Genomic DNA, 23703 nt, shown 5'->3' with positions numbered 1-23703 from the left:
AAAAGCCCACTCACATCCCTTGTGCCTGCATCTTGGGTCCTTTAAAAAGTTCCACACGGCTCACCTCGTTGATCATGACAGTTAGCCTCGTCAGAGAAGTCCGGATTCCAGTATGATGATAATGGTTGTTTTGCTAGCTGCAAAAATAAATTACTACTAAACACATATGCAGCCATAGCTGGACTTGGTGGGGCCGATGTTTTGTTTTTACTTTTTTGGGGGGTTTTTTGTAACGGTATAAACAATGAGAGGTTGTGGATTGGCCAGATGCTGGCAGGTGTGTAAAAATAACTCAGTTGTTTGGTGGTGGCTATGGCAGAGCTTCCACAGATTCATTAACATTAGCAAGTGGTGGAGACCAGCAGGTGTATGAGGGAAAAGTGAGGCAGGAGGAGAGACCCGAGGCGGCCGCCGGTCCGAGTGTCAGGTGAACTGAACTTCAGGTAAGAAGTTATGACCTGCAGTCTATCTGGGTCAGATATAAACCAAGTTTAGGTGCAGTTTGTTTTCGCTATGCTGACTTTTTTGTACTGGGTACTAGCTAGCATGACGGAGTTTCTATACAGCTGGGTGGTGCTATGATGTCACTGATGTTGAACTTTATTTTGTTCATAAGTTATTAGAGTTGCCAACCGTCCCCTAAAAAACAGAATCGTCTCGTATTCAGAGAAAATATTATGCGTTTTGTATTCAGGTGAAATGGAACACAGTTTGTCCCGTACTTCAGCTAGAATGGGGGGGAGAGAGACACAAAGCTGGAGTTATTCTGTGTTTACGCTGCACAGCTGTTTCTTCTTCTCTCCCCTCCCTCTCCTGTTGCTACTTCAATCATGAAACTGATCAATGATCAGCTGATCTGCTTTTTTCTCTTGCTTGTTTATTGCCCACTTTGCGCCAGAAAGAAGAAACCAGTGGATGTCGTGATGGAGAAACAGGTTTATCTTTTAGGTGACATGAATAAATTAAAGGGAAGTTATGAACTCTTTCTGAGAGATAAATAACACCAGCTGTCAGAAGTAGCTGACAGCTGGTAACTGTGCAGGGGCGGGTCTAGCAAAATTTTGCCTGGGGGGCCAGGTAGGGCTTTAACAGGGAAAAGGGGGCACAAAGAAATACTTTTCTTTCTTATTCTCATTTAAAATATCTCTGTTTTAACAAATAATTATCTTATTCTTACAACAAACGTTTTCATCTGATGTAAAATGTATAGAAATCCATCCGTTGTCCCATCAGGGTCCCATCATAACTTCTTTAGAAGTATATACTGTATATGATGCCCATGTTTCGCACATTTTCTAGATTCTGTACCAGTACTATGTAAAATGCCATAAAAAATTTCTATCCTTTCTCACCTGTCTTTCTGTCTCCTTTCACTTTTTAAAGGTTGCCATGATAGAAAAAATATTTTTCCCTGCCATGCTGTGTATTGATGTGGTAAATTTGCCTATTTGCACTACTCTGCCTGGTTTACACCCAATGTCATTTACCCATTATATTGTATATTGTATAGCTTTCTTGTTATATGTAAAATTGTATTGTATTTATTTAAATTTTTACTTTTTAATTATTTTACCTGCATTTTTTAATCACTCTTATATTTAAATGTTCATTTGCTATTTTATCTAGGGATTGAGAGTAACGTAGTTTCTATTCTCTGTATGTCCTGTACATGTGGCAGAATTGACAATAAAGGTGACTTTGACTTTGACTTTGACTAAATAAATATTTCATGAAAATATCACTAAGTCTGTCGTTTATTATTTTTAATATTCAATAATGATCATGTCTCACCCTCTAGTCTTCTCTGTCTTAATTTCAGGTTTCCACCATGTGTTGTGGTTCAGGAGGTTAACTCAAACAAGCAGTCTTTGGGTTTCGGCTAAGTACTGTTTAGAATACCAGAATAGGGAGGATGGTGTAGGTTTAAGTTTATTAGATTGATACATATACCAGCAAGACAGCGTACATCACTGTCACAACAGCGTTTGTTTTCATTCAAAGGCTTTATGATTTTTCCTATAATACCTGGTGGGCCGGTCTCTAGTCAGTTCAAATCAATTCAATTCAATTTATATAGCGCCAAACCACAACAACAGTTGCCTCAAGGGACTTTATATTGTACAGTAGATCGTACAATAATCGCCCGGGCTGATTTTTTACAGTCCAGCCCTGTATGCAGCTCATCTGCAGTCTGGAGCAGTGTTGGCCAAGTTACTTGAAAAAAGTAATCAGTAACTAATTACTGATTACTTCTCCAAAAAAGTAATCCAGTTACTTTACTGATTACTTATTTTCAAAAGAAATTAATTACTTAGTTAGTTAGTTACTTTTTAAAAACACGATTTACAACCTGAATAGGTGATAAAGCGATAGATCTTTCAGCCCAATTCTACTTTTTCTACATAATCCATCATACAAAATGTAATCAAATGGAAAAGTCTCTTTTTAAAACTTGTTTTATTAGTTTTAATCTTTTAACTTTATGCATCAAGCAAAAATTTAATTATATGCAAAATTCTCTGACTTTAGCACATAAAATAAAATATTTTTTGTGTTTAAGCTGAAGTAATGAGTGTTGGACAGTAAAAAATACTTTCTGGAAGAAATCAATGGCTTGGACAAGAGTTGAACCACTTGAAGAAATTAGTTTAACATTTAAACCTATTTTCTGCACATTCCAGCACATAAAATAAAATATTTGTGTGTTTATACTCAGTCTTTCAATTAGATGCAAGTAAAACACAGCAGAAAATAAATAAAATCAAAGACTCAGCGGTCCTGTTGCTCTATTTTCACCTGTAAAGCAGGAGTGGGGAGGCGGAGGTTTACCCTGGTGCAGGTGTGCCGCAGCGGTCAGTGGAAGAATCCGCGAGTTTCTCTGTGAGTTTCCCATTACGTCGTAGCTACTCAGTGCTTGCTCGGAAGTTTAGGTTTTTTTTCGCTGCAAAAATAAGTTTTCTTCCCACGCACAGCGGACACGAATGTTTTTGTCACTTTTTATGGAATCAAACTCAAAGTAAGGTCAGTACTTCCACGCTTTAAACGCTGCACGCTCATACTCTCTCCCGCACTCCATATGTGATCCATTGTTGATCTGCACACAGCTGTTGTCACGAACGTCGCACTTGCTTACATCACTGTCATAAGACATTCTCGCAAAAAAATCACGGTTTTAGTAACGCAGTAACGCAGCGTTCCTACGGGAAAGTAACGGTAATCTAATTACCGTTTTTGCAATAGTAATCCCTTACTTTACTCGTTACTTGAAAAAAGTAATCAGATTACAGTAACGCGTTACAAATAACGTGTTACTGCCCATCTCTGGTCTGGAGTTACCTGCATCTTCCTACTTGGAAGTCAAAATTTCAGAGTACAATCAAAGCACCATGACTGCAGTTTCTGTGTTGGACGGAAAAAGCGCACATGACGCTGTGATGTAGAATCATGTCGGCAGTCCACCACAGTCCAGGTGTGGGGTTTCTCTCGTGGAAATATGCACATTATTTTTTCCTTTCGGTTGGTAGGTGGCACCGTGCACTTGTGGCAAGATAGTGCTAACATGTAAGCAAGGTAGAAGACTGGCATCCTTGCTGGATATGCAGTTAGGGAAGCAACACATTAATGAGAGAATTCTGAGTAAAACTAAAGTTACTTTCCCTAGTAACTAGTTACTTTCAAAGTAATGAGTAACTTGAAGTAAGAGTTACTTTTGATAGAATTAACTAGTAATGTTACTTTAAAACCCTTTTAAAGTAACTTACCCAACACTGGTCATGTCAGAGTGGAGTCAGTGTGATGTTGTTGTTGTGTGTTTGAGACTTTTAGTGTCCATGAAGGTCTCTGCTGCCGTAGATCCTCTGAACTGTGACAGAGGTCTCACTCTGGTGGATCCTCTGAGGATCCACCTTTATTGTGGGTACATAATTGTATGTGATCACCTGTGTTTTTTGAATATTTATTTTATATCCAAAATGTTCTCCAAACATTTCTATCTTTGACCATAGCTTCGGTAAGCTTCTTTCTGGGTCTGTGAGGGTCAGCAAAATATCATCTGCATATAAACCCGTTTTATATTCCGTATTCCGTATCCATATCCCTTTAATGTTCATCTTCCCTAATGGCTTGCGCCAGTGGTTCAATAAATAAAGCAAACAGGGCTGGGCTAAGCGGACATCCCTGCCGACATCCTCTCTGCAAGTCCACTACTCCAGTTAAGCTCCCATTTATTTTTATTCTTGCTGAAGGTAAATAGTATAAGTTTTTAATCAGTTGAATAAAAGGGTCTCCGAAACCAAACCTCTCCATAGCCAAAAATAAGTAATCCCACCGGACGGAGTCAAACGCCTTTTCTGCATCAAGACTTAATGCAGTCGATTCCCTTTGGGTTTTATTCATATAATCTATTAAATGTAAGGCACGTCTTACTGTATTGAATCTGTCTGTTTTTGAGAAATCCTGTGTGATCTTCATCAATAATTTCTGGTATTTAATTTTTAAGCCTTCCCGCTATTATTGAGGTGAATAATCTATAATTAGGGATGGGTATTGTTTAGGTTTTATCCGATACCGGTGCCAAACTGGTACTTAAAGAATGGAGAACACAATATTGGTCCAAAAACCTCTCATGTTCAGCTGTTTTTTTGTAAAAAGATAACAATGTTAGCCTTTTCTGCAGCTATGGGGCATATATGGTATCACTCTTGGCTGGAAGCAGTGCTTAAACAATGGAAAAAACACAAACTTTGTCCAAAAACCTCTCATGTTTAGCTGTTTTCCACTTTTTCTTTGGTCATTTTAGCCTTTTTGGCCAGGGTGAAGGGAGTATCTGCCATCAAACAAGAAGACAGCCGCATGTAGCTATGATGATGTTTGCTAGTTCACCTTACATGCATTAATGTAATAACGTGGTTAGCCTACTCAACGTAAATTACACACGAACAACATTAAGCTACTCACGCAGAGAAGAACGGCTGCTGCTGCATCATCATCCTCATCATTTCTGCTACACTGGCAGGGCTAGGGGCCAGGACTCTCCTCTTCGTGTTTTTGGGTATGTTGCTAACTCCGGGTCCGATAACAGGCACCACACCCGCAGTAGATGTGCTCGGTGTGAGGTCTCGCAGCAAGCTATCAAATACGGCGCATTTCTCGGCTTTTAAAAAAAAACGCTATGCGTCGCCAGGTGTTTCATCGGATTTGAGGTGTTACCTCCTTTGACAGTATCACAGTATCAGCTTAAAGCACTTGTTGCTGCTGAGTTTGCATATTTTGCTGTGAAGTACAGCCAGACTTTTAACCGCTTCGGCATTTTTAATCTGTAGCTCTGCTCTAAAAGAACGGACGTACCTGGCCCCGCCTACTATCCTCGGAAACGTAAAATGATTGACTAGAAGTGTATCACAGCTCAGGAAAAAAAAAGCACCGAAATAAAGCACCGAAATGTGCGCTGCTTTTCGGTCTGGTTACTACCGTTGATCTCAGAACCGCTGCCATCATGGCACCGGATACCGGTACCCATCCCTACTATAATCCATATTCAGAATTGAAATTGGTCGATATGAAATACATTCCTTTTTGTCCTTGCCCATCTTTGGAATTACTGAAATGATTGCCTGTCTCCAAGGTGCTGGTGATTCCCTTCCCTCCAACACATAGTTAAAACATTTTAATAATAGCGGTGATAATAAATCTCTAAAGGTTTTAAAATATTCTGATGTAAATCCGTCCATACCCGGCATCTTATTGGTTTTTGTTTTTGTAATGGCTTTATCCAGTTCTTGTTTAGTAATTTGTTGCATAAGTATTTTGTTTTGTTCCCGTCCAATATTAGGTAGAATGCGAAAAAATTTCTGAATGTTTAGAGGTCAGCTCCTTGTGTCTCTGTGTATAATTTTTTATAATAGTTTTCAAATGAGTTTTGTATTTCTTTGGCAGTGTAACACGTTTTTTGGCTCTCTTCATCTTTTATACTGTAAATTCCTCTTTCTTCTTCCTGTTTTTTAATTCTCCAGGCCAATAATTTCTTTGCCCTAGGACCGTAATCATAGTACTTTTGCTTAACAAATCTAGCTTTTATTTCTTCTTGTCTGTCATATATATATCATTTAATCTCCGTTTTGTTAATTTTATCTCTTCCAGTGTTTGAGAGTCTTTAACAGTGGCGTGTTTAGTCTCTAAGTTCTTTAATTTGAGTAGCAACTCATTAATTTGCATTTGTTTCTCTTTCTTTTGGTACGAGGACCACATGATCAATTTTTCTCTCATTACTGCTTTGGATGCATCCCATGTAACACTTGGGGACACCTCTTGATTATCATTTAATTCACAGTAGTTTTTATACTAATTTCTTACGAATTGTATACATTTGGTATCATTTAACAAGATCATATTCAACTTCTAGCTAGTCTGCTTTATTTCAGTCTCCAGATGTATAGACAAATAAACACCTGCATGGTCTGATATGTCTTTTACTCCTAGGTTACATCTGAGAATTCTATATCTATCAGTGTTAAACATAAAAAAATAATCCAACCTGGAGTGTACTTTATGGGGGTATCAGAAAAACGTATAGCCCCTTTCCTTGGGATGTAGCTCCCTCCAAACATCTATCATACAGTGGGGCAAAAAAGTATTTAGTCAGCCACCGATTGTGCAAGTTCCCCCACTTAAAATGATGACAGAGGTCAGTAATTTGCACCAGAGGTACACTTCAACTGTGAGAGACAGAATGTGAAAAAAAAAATCCATGAATCCACATGGTAGGATTTGTAAAGAATTTATTCGTAAATCAGGGTGGAAAATAGGCTATTTGAATTACTAGGTTATTCAAATTGTCTGTTATACTTTTATATTCTTTTATTAAGCTCTTGGAGGGAGGCTAGTAGAGGTTCTTGATTAAAACATTTATTCAACATAGTACATGTAGTTTCAGTTAGGTTATTACACATAAGGATGAGCCTCTGGTCTGGTAAAAGGTCAGAAGTGCAACGGGTGAGATAAGAGGGCATGTAAGGTCAACACATACACACACATTAGTTAGACTCATTTATAGGTGAGAAGTTGGTCATGTTTGTCTCTGGAAAGAGGAACAGCGTCTGGAAGGATGTTGCGCTCGTGTTCCAGACGAGACGAAGACAACGTTCTTTTAAACTGTGTTAAAAGTCATTGTGGTTTTGATTTGACGTATGTATATATTCTGTCTGTGACGTATGAAGGGGCGTCGTTAATTCAAACCCTGATACCTATAAAAATCTGTGTATGCTTTGATTAAGTCGAAGATTAATTCCTGTCTGCGTACAGATTATTCTTCCCACGTGTGTATTCATTAAAATCAATTGTTTGACCAAGATCTTCTGGACCCTGGTTGTTTGTACTCTCCTTCCTCAATACTTGAACCTTATGTAACCCCTATAGACATGGTTACTAGTATTTTCTTGTTTTTACCTGGTAATATTATTTCCGACACCCCTTGAACACACTTTGATTTTCTGTAGTTCAGTGAATGCAACAAAAGCACGTTGCTGCATTAAGCTAGGCAAAACGGAGCAAGACACCGAGAGCAATTAACAAGCTACACAACTGGTTTTTTGTGATCCTGGATCTGAAGTGGTTCTGGATATGGATGGCGAGCCAGACCCTGTGAAAACTCTTGGCGAATCCAAAAGCAGTGTGGCCAGCTGTTCTGGATGCAGGAGTAGAGCTACAGTCTGAATTACTTCGAATCGCAGGATTTCAGATAAGCAAGAGCAAAAACTGCTTACTTGATACGGATTGTTTCTCTGGAAAACAGTTAAACTCCCAATATCCTGCTCATCAGGAGTCAGGTCTAAAGAGACTACTTATTTTATTTTATTTTGTTGTTATTTTCAAAAGAGCGCTCTTCTCTGTTGATTTTCTGTTAATTTTCTATGCTGTTTACATTGGGTTATTGCACCACTGTAACATTGTAATAAATCTGCCGGCTGTTCAACACTCAATTCTCTCAAAGTTATTTTACTCCTCTCGAATCTAGTCTATAAGTTTAACCCTACTATACTAAGCAGGTGTTACACTTAACACTGACCACTTGGCGTCTGTCAGACAGGAAGCTAAGGATCCAGCTGCAGAGGGGGCTGCTCAGTCCTAGATCCTGCAGTTTCCTGTCCAGCTTCGAGGGAACGATGGTATTGAATGCTGAGCTGTAATCTACAAACAGCATCCTCACATACGTGTCTCTCTTCTCCAGGTGTGACAGAGCAGTGTGTAGTGTCAGGGCTATGGCATCATCAGTGGACCTGTTGTGGCGGTATGCGAACTGTAGAGGGTCCAGTGAGTCGGGTAGTGCAGAGCAGATGAAGTCCCTGACCAGCTTCTCGAAGTGGTGGTTATTTATATCTGTGCTTTGTCTTTATTGTCTTTCCTCAGGAGAACAATCTCAAATAGATGAAGACCTGGTCAGCATGGTGATTGAGGACTCCCAGCCATTTAGCATTGTGGAGGACAAAGGATTCAAAAGATTTGTTAAATCATTAAATCCTAGCTATGTTCTCCCCACTAAAAAGGTCGTAAAAGCTGTGAAAATTTAGTTTTTACTGAATAAAATGTGGGCAGGACTGAGGCTCAAAGCCTCAGTGTGTAGCTGTCCATACCTCAACATTACAAAAGCACAACCACTGTCCACACCCCAACCACACCTCACCTCACAGTAAATGATCATTTCCATTTTAAGCATTTCCAAATGATCATTTTCCATACTGCCACTATAAATATACACAGTATACTGCCATCACTACAATATACATGTTTTACACACTCCTTTTGTTGTTGACATTTACAGGCTGTGTGCAAAAGGCCACACTCTTCAAATTCATGCCAACTAATATTTTTACGTCCAGTAGGTGTCCTACTAGAGCAAATGAAGCTTCAAGACGCTTTGCACTGGGGTGAACCAATTGGATGAAAAGCTTCAGTGCTTCATGAAGCTTCATCTGCCCATCACTAGTTATTTGTGGTTACATACACTTTTAGACTGATGTGGGCCAAAGCCTAGCATAGCCTGTAACGTTATTATGACGGACACATTATATGAGTGAACTTGACTTTAAGTGACTTATAGGTTTCTTTGAAAAGTACTTTCTTATATCCAGGATCTTCCTTTTTGCTGCCATCCTCCTCGCAGAGCAGGCTTGCCGCTGCTAAAACTAAACAGAGCTCCCTGAAAGGCACAGCCAATCACATTGGCCATATTTGTCACATGACGTAGGACTCCAGTAGAGGACGAAATTTAACTCTTTCTGCACCGCTGGGTGAATGAGACGTTGACAGATCGTTTTTTTTTTCTTTCTATCGGGTTTGATTTTCTTTACTCGAATAGATCAAATTATTGGTGGGGACAATTCAATAATCGCTGAATATTGGTGGGGACATGTCCCTTCCGTCCATGCCAAATATACGCCCTTGCTTAGCCTCAAGTACGGTGTACATTTTAGGACATCCTCGGGTTTCAGGAAAAAAGTTGTCAGGTCTCAGGTGTGTTAGGATAAATGTACTTTTCTTAGTGCTTATTGTCTGATTATTTTGTTTTTTGCAGGTCAGTGCTTTACATATACTGTATATTGCAGTATATACATCTGTTTCATATTCATGAAGCAGATTCATATTCATTAAGCAGGTGTGAGGAAGCAGTTTAAGAGTCTGAATGCTCGAAAAGCTCCCGGCCCAGACGGTGTGTCTCCTGCCACCCTCAGACACTGTAAAACGAGCTGGCCCCAGTGTTTTCTGGCATTTTCAACTCCTCACTGCAGGCATGTCATGTGCCTGCCTGCTTCAAGTCCTCTACCATAATCCCTGTCCCCAAGAAACCAAGGATCACTGGACTAAATGACTACAGACCCGTGGCTCTAACATCTGTGGTCATGAAGTCATTTGAGCGCCTGGTTCTCTTCCACCTCAAGACCCTCACGGCCCCCCTCCTGGACCCCTGCAGTTTGCATACAGAGCCAACAGGTCTGTAGACGACGCCATCTACACTTCATCCTGCAGCATCTTGTGGGGATTAGAGAAATATTTTGCTGCTATTGTTAATAACCATCATTACCATTGCATTAATAATTAATATTGATATTGCATTCAGATGTTTAAACATATTGGTACCCAATTAGCCTTTATTACAGGTACAGTTATAACCACTTTAAACTGTTGAGTTAAATCAATAATCTTAAATGCTTTTGAATGCTTGTTATAATCTTAAATGTGTATGTGCTGATTCTGTTGGGTTATAAAAGAAGGGCCTAACTCTGAGTACACTCTGTGCAAACTAGACAGGAAACTGCAGGCTTTTGAGCGTGTTTGTGAAAGTGAAACTGTAAGTTACTTTGAGGAGCTGTGGGATGATGCTATTTGAATAACCAGGTTATTCATTGTTATCTTTTATTCATTTATATCCTTTTTATTAAGCTTTGAGTAGTGGCATTCATTTACAGCATTTATTCAATACATTGCATATATATATATATATATATAGTTTTAGTAAACTGCTACACATTTGAGGGTGGCCTCTGTTTGACTGTGAGCGTTAGTGGGTGAGGTGAGAGGTGACACAGAGTGTCAATTGAGGTCAGGACACACATACACACACACACACACACACACACACACCTGCATACACTGTAGGTAGGCTATGTTCTAGGTGAGAGTTTAGATATCTGCTGGTCACTGCATTTTTGTGCGTGCAGAATTGTTAAGTTTGTTGCAGAAGCAGGGTTTGAGGTTTTGGAGAAGCGAGGGCGAGATGAGCCACCGGAAGCACCTGGCGCGGAGGCGAAGAAGGTGCTCTTTTGAACTTTGTTAAAATCGTTAACGAAACGTTTGTGGTTTTGAAACCTATGTATGTATTGTATTTGTTTGACGTTGAAGGGGCGTCAGTAAATCTAAACCCTGATGGTATAAAACATCTGCTTATGCTTTGTTAGGGAGAGATCAATGCTGTGTGCGTACAGTGATCCTCTCTCCATGCGTGTATTCATTAAAATCATCGTTTGACCTAACCCTCCTGGATCAGTGTTGTTTCTGTGTCCCTTCTTAATATTTGATCCGCAACATTTTGGGAGCTCGTCCGCGTATTGAGACTCCCCAGGAACCTACGCCAGGATCCTGTTTGTGGACTTCACTCTGCCTTCAACACCATCCTTCCAGACCATCTCCGAGGCAAGCTTTCCCAGATGAATGTGCCTGATCCCATCTGCCGGTGGATCACTGACTTCCTGACGGACAGGAAGCAGCATGTGAGGCTGGGAAAGAATGTCTCGGACTCCCAGACCATCAGCACCGGCTCCCCTCAGGGCTGTGTTCTTTCTCCTCTGCTCTTCTCCCTGTACACCAACTGCTGCACCTCCACCCACCAGTCTGTCAAGCTAATCAAGTTTGCAGATGACACCACCGTTATCGGACTCATCTCGGACGGGGATGAGTCTGCCTACAGGAGGGAGGTTGAACGTCTGGTGTCCTGGTGCAGCCACAACAACCTGGTGCTGAATGCCCAGAAGACAGTGGAGATTATTGTGGACTTCAGGAAGCACACAGCCCCACTCCCCCCATCATCCTGACTGACACCCCCATCACCTCTGTGGACTCATTCTGCTTCCTGGGTACCACCATCACCCAGGACCTGAAGTGGGAGCCCACCATCACCTCCGTCATTAAGAAAGCCCAGCAGTGGATGTACTTCCTGAGGCAGCTGAAGAAATTCAACCTGCCAACACGGACGATGATGCAGTTCTACACCGCAATCATCGAGTCCATCCTCACCTCCTCCATCACCGTGTGGTACGCTGGAGCCACTATCAGGGACAAACAGAGACTGCAGCGTGTTGTGCGCTCTGCTGAGAAGGTGATTGGCTGCAGACTCCCATCTCTGCAGGACCTGTACACCTCCAGGACACTGAGGCGTGCAGCTCGGATCTCAGCTGACCCTTCTCACCCTGGACACAGTCTGTTTGACCTGCTCCCCTCAGGCAGGAGGCTCCGGTCCATTCGCACCAGAACAGTAAGAACAGTATCTTTCCCTTTGCTGTTGGACTCATGAACAGTTAGCTTTGGCTCTCGGAGGAGGCGGACGCACTTTTTCTCCTCTCCCTCATCTTCCCTGCTTATGTCCTTGTCAGTCACTTGTCTCTCACAGTCTGTTCTCTAAAACCTAAAAGAGGAATTATGGATTGGATCAACTGGTCCCTAAATGCATTTGACACCCATTTCTCAACGAGAAGTTTGGGCTTGGGTGAGCCTGAGTGCTGAAGATATCTACCTATGGTTCCGAGGAGGGAGCAGACTATATTATACACATCTGGCCTGTAATGCTTCAGATCTGCAGATGCTTAGCAGCGTGCACATCTCCTTTTCCGGAAATGAATAAATAAAAAGAATGATTGAAAAGCTTTGACCACACTGAGTCGCGTCTTCTCTGTCCAGTTAGGGCAAGGCAAGGCAAGTTTATTTGTATAGCACAATTCAACAACAAGGTGGTTCAAAGTGCTTTACAGAGACATTAGAAACAAAAACAAATAAAAAGCATGATTTAAAATTGATTAAAACAAGCAAACAAACAAACTAATTAAATAACAAACAAACAAACAAAACAGTATGTAAAAAAAAAAAATCAAAACAGATAAAATCAGAACAATAGATAAAATCAGTAGTTAAAATGTAAGTTTTAAGAGTTAGAAGAATAAAAGAACCGGGTTCAATAGGTGTCAGGTATCAGGTATCAGGTCACTTTTATTAACAGTTGGTGAGGCGTGATTGTGTATGTCGTTTTGGTTCGTCCTCTTCCCCTGACCACACCCCGCCACAGTTTCATTTCTGTCATAAAACCTTCATCTATTTCTGATCTGAAGTCCAGAGTTCAGAGTTCACAGTGTTTGATTTCATGTGTAGTTAATCATTTCTTCTTCCTGCTGGGATCCTTTGTCCTTTATTGCTAAGTCGTTCCTGATTGTAGAGCTGAGATAAACATAAAGCACCACTTATGTTTCCTTCTTTCATTTGCAGAAGAATGTGTCTGCATGTGTTTCTGAGTAAAGTGTGCAGTGATACAAACACCCTGGTTTACATGTGAACACTGTAATGACAGATTTAGAGCTCAGTGCAAGAATCTGAAATAATAACACACATGTACATTTCAGCCTTTGTGCAAACGCACAGTTACACTGAGTTTTGTTGGTCTTTGAAACAATAATGGTCTGTCAGATTAATCACATCCATATATATCAGGCGCTGTTTGTTTCTTAGTGCAGCTGTTTGTGTTGGTGGAGGTCAAAGGTGTGTTCAGTGTTTCCACAAAAACTCACAGGAGTCTGTGATGTGTCATTAAAAGGTTCTGGCTCAGGCTGAAATCAACACATTGCCACCACAAACACTGATGTACAGCACAGAGTGAAGCTTCATGTTGGTGTGTGTGTGCAGTGTGTAGCATCCATGCTAACATAAACTCACTGAAGCACCAAAGCTTCATGTTTCCGTTTTATTGTGTTTGACTCATACAGTTGCTCCGAGCTGGTTGTAAATGATGGTCATGTGACAGGACTTTGAGCTTTCTGGGTGTCGCTGTGAACCTGGAGCAGTCACACTACGAGGAGGCTGAACGTCCTCCTCTTTCCTCAGAAGTGATCTGTGGCCGGCCGGACTTCATTCCACAGATGTGCTTTAACAAAGTGTGAAGCTGAACTCTGAGCTGTGACAGTGAAGCAGTGTGAGAGTGTCAGTAGATGATCAGCAGAGGAAAGTGAAGCTGCTGTGAGCTGATGTCCTGAAGGGCTTTTAAAGAGTCTCTGAGTTTGACAGGAACATGAAGATGTTTGTGGTGTTTGTGATCCTCCTGCACGGTAAGTACACCTTCCTCTCTCTGCTCTCATCATCAGCTTTTCTTTCATCTCTCTCTCTTTAATGTGTTGAAGTGCAGCAGCTTGATCTTTAACTTCAAAGTGACACATGGAGTCTCTGTCTGTGTGTCCTCAGTTTCCCAGCATGCCTCAGATGCTGTGGAGATGTATGAGGGGGACTCGTTTATCCTGCCCTGTGAGTTTGACACTTTTGATCTGACTGACCCCTCCGTGGTGTGGAGTCGCTCCGACCTCAGTCCTCCCACCGTCCACCAGCATCAGCTTCAAGGAGACGAACTGAAAGATCAAAACCAGCTTTACAGTGGCCGAACATCCATGAAGACTGACGCTCTGGAAACTGGAGACCTCAGCCTGACCCTGACTAGCCTCCAACTGTCTGACAGTGCCACCTACACCTGCTCCGTCAGAGACAAGAGGACAGGAGGACAAAGGACAGTGACAGATGTACAGTTGGAGGTCAAAGGTCAGCAACAAACACCTGCTGTAGATTCATCTGACATCACTTAGATAAAGCTTTATTATTTTAACACTGTCAGAATAATAGCAGTTGAGTCTTTGACTGAAGTATAGCCCTATTCATTAAATGCATGAATTTCATTCAGTCAGAAGTCAAAGGTCACGTTGTCCATCCATCCATTCATTCAGCGTCCACATCACTGCAGCCGCAGCACCAATCTGTCTGTTGATCTCTTCTCCCGTCACTCGTGAACAAGGCCCGAGACACTTAACACTTGGGGCAGGAACTCGTCCCTGACCTGGAGTGGGCTCTCCACACTTTTCTGGCTGAGGACCATGGCCTCAGATTTGGAGGTGCTGATCCTCCTCCGCTTCACACTCGGCTGTGTACCGTTCCAGTACAAGCTGGAGGCCATCACCCAACGAAGCCAACAGAACCACATCATCTGCGAAAAGCAGAGATGACATTCTGAGACCACCTAAGTCAAAGCTTTACGCCACTTGGCTACACCTAGAAATTCTGTCCATAAAAATTATGAACAGAATCGGTGACAAAGGGCAGCCCTGGCGGAGCTGCCATCATCCACCAAAAACGAGTCCAACTTATTGCCAGCTATATAGACCAAGCTCCTGTAACGGTTGTATAGGGATCGAATGGCCAGTAGCAATGGTTGGAAGACACCTCCGGTCCCCTTCATAAAAATTCAAAAAAACTTCTTCTTCAGCCTGGTGGCTCCCATCACCTCTGGTGTCCACCATTTGGTTTGGGGGTTACCACGACAACAGGCACCAACCACCTTGAGGCCGCAGCTCAGTGCAGCAGCTTCAGCAATGGAGGTGCTGAAATATGGTCCATTCGGACTCCGAATGCTGTTGAAGTTCTGCCGGAAGTGTGGGTTGTAGGTGTTGCAGACTGGGTCCTCTGCTAGGTGTTCCGAGCGCACCCTCACTATACGTTTGGGCGTGCTGCGTCTGTCCAGTGTCCTGCCCCGTCACCTGATCCAACTCACCACTAGGTGGTGAAAAGTTGACAGCTCAGCCCCTCTCTTTACCTGAGTGTCTAAAACATATGACTGCAGGTCTGCTGATATGATTACTGCAGGCTGCAGGTTGATGAACCTGCAGCCTAGAGCATGGTGTTCGCACTGGCTAAACTGTGGTTTGCACAGAAGTCCAATAAAAGAGCACCACTCTGGTTCAGATCAGGGAGCCCGTTCCTCCCAATCATGCCCCACCAGAAAGGTGACATTCCATGTCCCAATTGTCAGTCTTGGTAGCCGGAGATCAGTCCACCAGGGCCTCTGTTTCTGGCTGCCACATGACACACAATGCAACCAACCCCTACAACGCCTCCTGTTGGTAGTGGCCCGCAGGAGGATGGGCCCATGTCCCCTCTTCAGGCTGGACCTCCATGGGGTCCAACCGGGCACAGCCTGAGAAGGGGGCATGGGCAGACGCTCGCCCTTGGACACCCTCCCCGGTCCTGGCTCCAAGGTGGGGCCCTGGTAACCCTATCTTAGGCTAGTTTAACTATTGCCTCAATAGTTTCCTCATAAAGGGCTTCTGAATATCTCTTCAACTGGTCCCTAACCCAGGAACTTCCCATGGGAGACCCTGCTAGGGGTCAAACACCCCCGGACAAATAGCCCCTGGGATCCCTGAGACACACAAATCCCTGCACCACTATAAGGCAGCGATTCGCGGAGGGTAGCAAGGTGGAGGTCATGTTGTTCCTTGTGTTTCTCCACAGAATGGTTTCCATCCTGGGCCAAAGTTCTCCTGGTTCTCCTGGTTCTTCTTGTGGTTTCTGGAGGTCTTTTATTTTATTTCCGACAGTATTTCATGTCAGGTGAGTGTCTCCTACCACACCACCGATAATGCAGATGGTTAATCAATCACCATGTTCCTGAGGTTTTTAAAGTCAATTACAATACCATCAGCTTTGTCTGGAGGTATTAGGAGAAAATCGGTTCATTCAGACCTGCCTTTAGGAAAAGCCTCTAGTTTAAATAACTGATTGGTGTCATCTTTCATCGTCACTAAATCTATCTATCATCTGCTTGGCAATGACAATTTTACCATGGAATCGAATGCTGAATTAAGTTGAAGCACAGGAATAGGTTTACTGTGAGGAGGCTATGAGAAGATCAATATTAACTATTAACTCATGTTGTACTGCTGTCCTCTCAGTATACAAGGTGGAGGTGGATTCAGGGGTGGAGTCTGTCCAGCTTATCTGCAAAACCACAGTTTGCTTGCCTAAAGATGCTAAAGTGGAGTGGAAGGACACAAACAACAGGAAGGTCCACATGTATAAGAACGGCTCTGACCAGCTTGAAGAACAGGACAAGAATTATCAAGGCCTAGCAAAGATGAAGAGAGCCTTACCTGGAGACCTCAGTCTGACCCTGAAATACCCCACAGATGAAGACACCTACACCTGCACTGTCTACAGCAGGGATGGAAACATCCTGCTGAAGAAAAAAGTGGTGCTCACTGTCAGAGGTCAGTGCTGTAGATCCAGGTTAAAGGTCACAGGTCATACTCATGATGGTGGTTCAGTCTCAGTGGGCTCCATCCAATAATGTCACAGTGTTAGCATGTCTGATGTTTGTGGCTGTTTTGGTTTTTATTTGATTTCCAGCCAAATGTAAAAGCTTCAGCAGATGAACTGTAGGAGCAAAGTTCATGTGTGAGACTTCATCTGAAAGGTAACATCTTCTAGTTTCTGAACATGTGTTTGTTTAGCATGTGGCTGAAATACAGGCTAAGCTAAGTCAGCTCAAATCTCAGTAAAAACCTTCTTTGGTCCTCATCTATAATCAGTCATATCTGAATCACAATAACTAGAAGATGATTTCTAGCAGAAGTGTGAACATCTCCACATCCTTTCTCCATGTTATCATCCAAAGCTGTGTGAAGTTTCAGAGCTCTGCAGCTAACAGAGACTTTCAGTTTGCTGCTCTCTTCCTCTGACAGCTCCATTCTTAGGGAGCGTTAGTTCTGTTTCACTTTATTCCACTTATTCAGTCTGATGTTCTCTGATCTGTTTCTCTTGTTTAGTGTCTTAAATGCTGCCAGTGCCTCTCTTTGCTGTAACCAACCTTTCTCTTTATTTCTAAGCTTTTTAAGGACTTTAACTGATGCATTAACCTTTGAAAATGGAAAGAAATCAGTCAGATTCATGGCTGCATCACAGTGTCACATGTAGTTCTCCACATCAGCTGGATTATATCTATAGCAGCAAACAGCAGCTGATGCACAAATCTTTGTCTGTGTGAATAAAGTTGGATCAGTTCAAACAGTTTGTTGCTCTGCATTTGAAAAGCAGCAGTTTGAATCCCCCTGTAGATACTGACAGGTAACCGCTTCACACCCCACATAGCATGGAGGTCTGGTATAAAGTCAGCACTGCTGGCTGACTTCTGGCACGATAAGACGTATGTTATCCAGATCTGGCATGCTATATCTGGCTTGATTGTGGTTTGGTTTATGTGGCCCAGGCCCATAGAAAACAGGTCTTCCCTGGATTCGGAATCAAGCTGGCACTTCTGATGGACTGGTGTCATGGCAGGGTGTATGTCAACCAGACGTGGGCCAGGTCTGGCAATAATGGCTCTATTTATGTTCCTTTTTTCCTATTTTAGTCAGAAGATGCAAATGCCATGTTGCAATACTATACTGCTATGGTAGCCAACATTTCAAATGAAGGTTTGACAGGTTTGTGAGTGTACACTTTATCCAAAACCTAGAGACGGTTCACTCATGTTTACCACTGGGAGGCTGTCGCTCAGGAGGTAGAGCAAATCACGTACTGATCGGAAGGTTAGTGGTTCGTTCCGTGGCTCCTCTAGTCTGCATGCCAAGAGTGTAAATGTGTATGAATGTAGTTAGGAAGCACTCAGTTTAGAGAAAGAGTGTGGTTGGGTTATTGTGGCATGTTGTACAAAGAACTTTGAGTAATCCGAGAGACTAGAAAAGTGGTATATAAGAGTCAGTCATTCACTGTCTGAAAGGAGTTTTGTCATGTTACTTTTGCATTTTCAGTCACATGTTGTTATTACATGGCTTGATTAAAGGACACATTAGGCTGACATCTGGCAAACCAGATCTGGGCCACCAAAAGGCCGTCATTCTTTGCGATATGTGGGCCATGTGCACCTTGTGTGGGCCAGATCTGGGCTATCCCAATTTTGCGATGTGGGGCAGAGCTCATGCCTTTGAATCCAGCTGTGACTGTTGATTTTCTATTGAATGGACTTTTTCAAATCCAGCTGTAGGCCTGTGTTTGTGAGCTCATTAACAGCTGTTTGTTTAGAGAGACGTGGTCCTCACAGGACAGCCACTACAAACATATGATTTTATAGAATATGATGCATTACTGCAGATTCAACACAATAGAAAGGATTTGAAATGAGCTCAGCCTTAAACATGTGCAGCAGTAATATTGATCCACAGACACTGATGGGAACATTTTTCTGCACAATAAGTACTTTGACTTTTCATACTTTATGTACAATTTGCCAGTACTGCAGTTTTGTGTGTAGTGTAGTGTAGTTATACATGCTTCCCTTAGGCAGTATCATTAGAAGACATAGCATACATTTTCACTGCTATGCTGATGACACCCAGCTCTATCTGTCCATGAAGCCAGATAACACACACCAATTAGTTAAACTGCAGGAATGTCTTAAAGACATAAAGACCTGGATGGCCGCTAACTTTCTGCTTCTTAATTCAGATAAAACTGAGGTTATTGTACTTGGCCCTGAAAATCTTAGAAATATGGTATCTAACCAGATTCTTACTCTGGATGGCATTACCTTGGCCTCCAGTAACGCTGTGAGGAACCTTGGAGTCATTTTTGACCAGGACATGTCCTTCAACGCACATATTAAACAAATATGTACGACTGCTTTCTTCCATTTGCGCAACATCTCTAAAATTAGAAATATCCTGTCTCAGAGTGATGCTGAAAAACTAGTTCATGCATTTATTACTTCCAGGCTGGACGACTGTAATTCATTATTATCAGGATGTCCAAAAAACTCCCTGAAAAGCCTTCAGCTAATCCAAAATGCTGCAGCAAGAGTCCTGACAGGGACTAGAAAGAGAGAGCATATTTCTCCTGTTTTGGCTTCCCTTCATTGGCTTCCTGTTAAATCCAGAATTGAATTCAAAATCCTGCTCCTTACATACAAGGTCTTAAATAATCAGGCCCCATCTTATCTTAATGACCTTGTAGTACCATATCACCCTATTAGAGCACTTCGCTCTCGCTCTGCAGGCCTACTTGTTGTTCCTAGAGTATTTAAAAGTAGAATGGGAGGCAGAGCCTTCAGTTTTCAGGCCCCTCTTCTGTGGAACCAGCTTCCAGTTTGGATTCAGGAGACAGATACTATCTCTACTTTTAAGATTAGGCTTAAAACTTTCCTTTTTGCTAAAGCATATAGTTAGGGCTGGACCAGGTGACCCTGAATCCTCCCTTTGTTATGCTGCAATAGATGTAGGCTGACGGGGATTCCCATGATGCATTGAGTTTTTCCTTTCCAGTCACCTTTCTCACTCACTATGTGTTAACAGACCTCTCTGCATTGAATCATATCTGCTATTAATCTCTGTCTCTCTTCCACAGCATGTCTTTATCCTGTCTTCCTTCTCTCACCCCAACCGGTCGCAGCAGATGGCCCCGCCCCTCCCTGAGCCTGGTTCTGCCGGAGGTTTCTTCCTGTTAAAAGGGAGTTTTTCCTTTCCACTGCCGCCAAAGTGCTTGCTCATAGGGGGTCATATGATTGTTGGGTTTTTCTCTGCATCTATGAAGCGCCGTGAGGCGACTTTTGTTGTGATTTGGCGCTATATAAATAAAATTGAATTGAATTGAATTGATAGTGAGGTGTTTTCATGGTGTTTTCTTGGTGCTTTTACTAAAGGAAGGCTTCTATCAAATTCTTCCACATGTTGTCAAACTGAGCTGTGTGATGAAGTGAGTGTGACAGAAACACTCAGACTGTGTTTCTCTGCTTCATCAAGTCAAATCTGGTCCTCAGAGACTGAATAAAGTCCTGTCCCACTAACAGCAGCTCCAACAGTCTGTTCACTGCTTTCTTCCCTTCAGTCTTCATCTTTCTGCTGCGTCTCCTCTTCACACTGACCACTTTCTATCTAACAGTGAGCTCCCAGTGAAGCAGCAGCATTCAGCCTGTTAGAGTCAACACAAATGTCTCCATCCAAGCTCATGTTGTGCTTTGTTGTCCTCTCAGTCCCCCAGGTGGAGGTGGATTCAGGGGTGGAGTCTGTCCAGCTGCCCTTCAACACCACACTTCACCTGCCTGAAGACGCTAAAGTGGAGTGGAAGATCAGTTCATACACAAAGGTCCACGTGTATGAGAACGACCCTGACCAGCATGAAGAACAGCACCAGGTTTACAGAGACCGAACGAAGATGAATGAAGACCTGCTGAAAACTGGAGACCTCAGTCTGACCCTGAAACACCCCACAGAGAGGGACAACTACACCTACACCTGCACCGTCTACAGCAGGGAGGGAAACGTCCTGCTGAAGAGAAAGGTGGAGCTGAAAGTCAGAGGTCAGTGCTATAGATACAGGGCAAAGATCCGAGGTCATGTGGGCGTTTATTCTCTAAAAGCTTTTAGTTTCAGCCTATTTTCAGTTCATTCAAATAATATTAATTCTCTGATTTCCTTTTATCTAAAATCCAAAAATGTCAGTCTATTCATAAAACTGTGGGTGTAAATGAATAGACTTAGAACACTGTTAAAATGGAGTTGAAATGATCAAACGTTTTGTTAGTTTAGTCCAAATCAATGTAAATGTATAAATATCAATAGTTTTAAAGCTGCTGAGATCATTCAAACACTTTGATCCAGTCATTTGGATGTTGTCACATGTCAGGGTGGAGCAGCCATAAATATCAGGCTTTTATTGTGAAAATGCTGAGTGTGATGATCCAGAGGAGCCCATGGGGTCTTTGTGGCTGGATGAAGAGTTCGCCTTGTAATCGGAAGGTTGCCGGTTCGAGCCCCGGCTTGGACAGTCCCGGTCGTTGTGTCCTTGGGCAAGACACTTCACCCGATGCCTTCTGGTGGTGGTCAGAGGGCCAGTGTCCGGCAGCCTCGCCTCTGTCAGTGCGCCCCAGGGTGGCTGTGGCTACAATGTAGCTGCCATCACCAGTGTGTGAATGTGTGTGTGAATGGATGGATGACTGAATATGTAAAGCGCTTTGGGGTCCTTAAGGACTAGTAAAGCGCTATACAAATACAGGCCATTTACCATTTAGACGTGTGCACTGTGGTCACGCCAGCATTGAATCCATCCAAGTTACATGGTTTGTTAAAATAATCAAATTACAGCATTTACATTTATGTTAGATAACTTTTAATTAAGTGCTTTAGCCCAACTTTTACATGACCTGTGTAGCATGTTAACACTATTGGAAGTAAAAATAACTTGAACTCCAATTTTGAAAGCACAAATTTCTTTTTCTTCTTTATATAAACCTCTGCCTCACACAACAAGACTATTGACTACACTACACTTTAACTACACAAGATTTACACTAAACGCCACAAATCTCTCACACCTCAAAACACCGCTGTCACTCCTAAAACTTCCCCCTTCCTAATCAGCTAAATGCCATGTTGCCATATCATTGTTTGATTGGTCGACGTGGTACATTTTTCCACCGATAGAAAGGGTGGGGGTTTTTTGGTTTTGTTTTTGCTCACAGGCGGAGTGCTTTAGAGTGCTTTCCATATAAAACACAGTTTTTAACGTTTCTTCCCACAGTGAATAAACAACAATATTATTCAGGAAAAACAAACAAACATTGCATATATTTTTATCATAACTCTGCTTTTACGTGGCCTATCAACACAATTTAAAGACACTTTGTCCGTCAGTTGTTCCGTCTGTCCTGCTCACATCTCCAATGGTTGTACACGTTGTCATTAACGTGGCTTCACTCCACATCAGCCGCTTTGCTCGCTAAAACATCTGAGTCGCATTGTTGCTGCAGTTTACCTGCAACTGCTGTGAAGAAAAAGTCTCACTGTGTTTGTGTTTGGTCCTAATCTGCTGCCTGTCTGTTTGACATGCTGGATTTCCAGCTGATCGATGACAGATTAGAAACTGATCAGTCTATTGATCACACAATATTCCATCAATAGAACTGATTGGACTTTGATTTGTGTAACAAAGTGATTTCCACGTCTCCTTCATGATGTGACAGTGTCAGAGCTGAATGCACTTGTAGAGTATCATGTTTTTATGGCTCACATTTAAAGTGTTGCAGCTCTAATGTACAGCTGTCATATTAGAAATAGAAGCAGCTCTGATTTTAGTGCTCAAAGAAATCTATGAAGTGATGAATTCACACATGAACAGTTTTCTGCAGCGTTCCTCTCGGCCTTATTTGCAGCTCCACTCTTGTTTTTGCTCTAATAATTATTTCTCTCCATGAGCTGTTTCTCTGCCTGAAGGAGGCGCCACTCCATTGCTTCATTTAGTGCAGAACAAGAGTCACATGATGCTGCTCTGAACACCAATCACACTTTGTACAGCTCATGTTGTGTTTGTTGTCCTCTCAGTGTGTCAGGTGGAGGTGGAGGAGGGGGTGGAGTCTGTCCAGCTGCCCTTCAAAACCACACAAAACCTGCCTGGAGATGCTAAAGTGGAGTGGTGGGAGGTGAGTTCATACCACAAGCTTCTCGTGTATGAGAACGGCTCTGACCAGCCTGAAGAACAGCACCAAGATTACAGAGACCGAACGGCAATAAATGAAGACCTGCTGAAAACTGGAGACCTCAGTCTGACCCTGAAACAGCCCACAGAGAGAGACAGTGGAGAATACAGATGTGGCGTCTACAGGAAGAACATCTGGATCAGAGGGAAAACTGTGCAGCTTAAAGTCAAAGGTTTGTGTGTGTGTGTGTGTGTGTGTGTGTGTGTGTGTGTGTGTGTGTGTGTGTGTGTGTGTGTGTGTGCGTGTGTGTGTGTGTGTGTGTGTGTGTGTCTCTGACTGTCTTGTGTCTCCTCTGCAGGCAGAGTTCAGGTCCAGCATCAAACAGGGGACATCAGGAACAGAAGCAGCTCCATTGATCCGACTCCTCTGATGGCTGATCAATCAGTTTGATCTGTGTGTTCTTTGATTATTGATCAGTGAGGTCAGAGTGGAGTCAGTGTGATGTTGTTGTTGTGTGTTTGAGACTTTTAGTGTCCATGAAGGTCTCTGCTGCCGTAGATCCTCTGAACTGTGACAGAGGTCTCATTCTGGAGGAAACTCTCAGCACTTTCCAGCAGCTCCTCCATCATGGAGGACGTTTCCTCACTGTAAAAGGTGGAGGAGAGAGGAGA

General features: G+C 42.6%; 1 protein-coding gene and 1 pseudogene across 1 annotated transcript in view; both read left to right on the top strand.

Annotated features, from left to right (window-relative positions):
- LOC113017962 (butyrophilin-like protein 2) overlaps positions 1–10818 on the top strand; it is a 32405-nt pseudogene extending 21587 nt beyond the window's left edge.
- Positions 10819–13600: 2782 nt separating this feature from the next.
- The window catches only part of LOC113017972 (uncharacterized), a 286973-nt gene continuing 276870 nt past the window's right edge, over positions 13601–23703 (top strand). The window contains exons 1-5 of the mRNA XM_026161052.1: positions 13601–13856; positions 13990–14337; positions 16081–16179; positions 20591–20917; positions 22938–23264. Of these exons, the coding sequence (XP_026016837.1) occupies positions 13820–13856; positions 13990–14337; positions 16081–16179; positions 20591–20917; positions 22938–23264 (1138 nt within the window). The 5' untranslated portion in view covers positions 13601–13819. The remainder of the gene's footprint in view (positions 13857–13989; positions 14338–16080; positions 16180–20590; positions 20918–22937; positions 23265–23703) is intronic.

The sequence above is a fragment of the Astatotilapia calliptera genome, unplaced genomic scaffold (genome assembly GCF_900246225.1).
Source record: "Astatotilapia calliptera unplaced genomic scaffold, fAstCal1.2 U_scaffold_3, whole genome shotgun sequence".
NCBI classification, from domain to species: domain Eukaryota; kingdom Metazoa; phylum Chordata; class Actinopteri; order Cichliformes; family Cichlidae; genus Astatotilapia; species Astatotilapia calliptera.
This window is presented reverse-complemented; position numbering and strand designations above follow the sequence as displayed.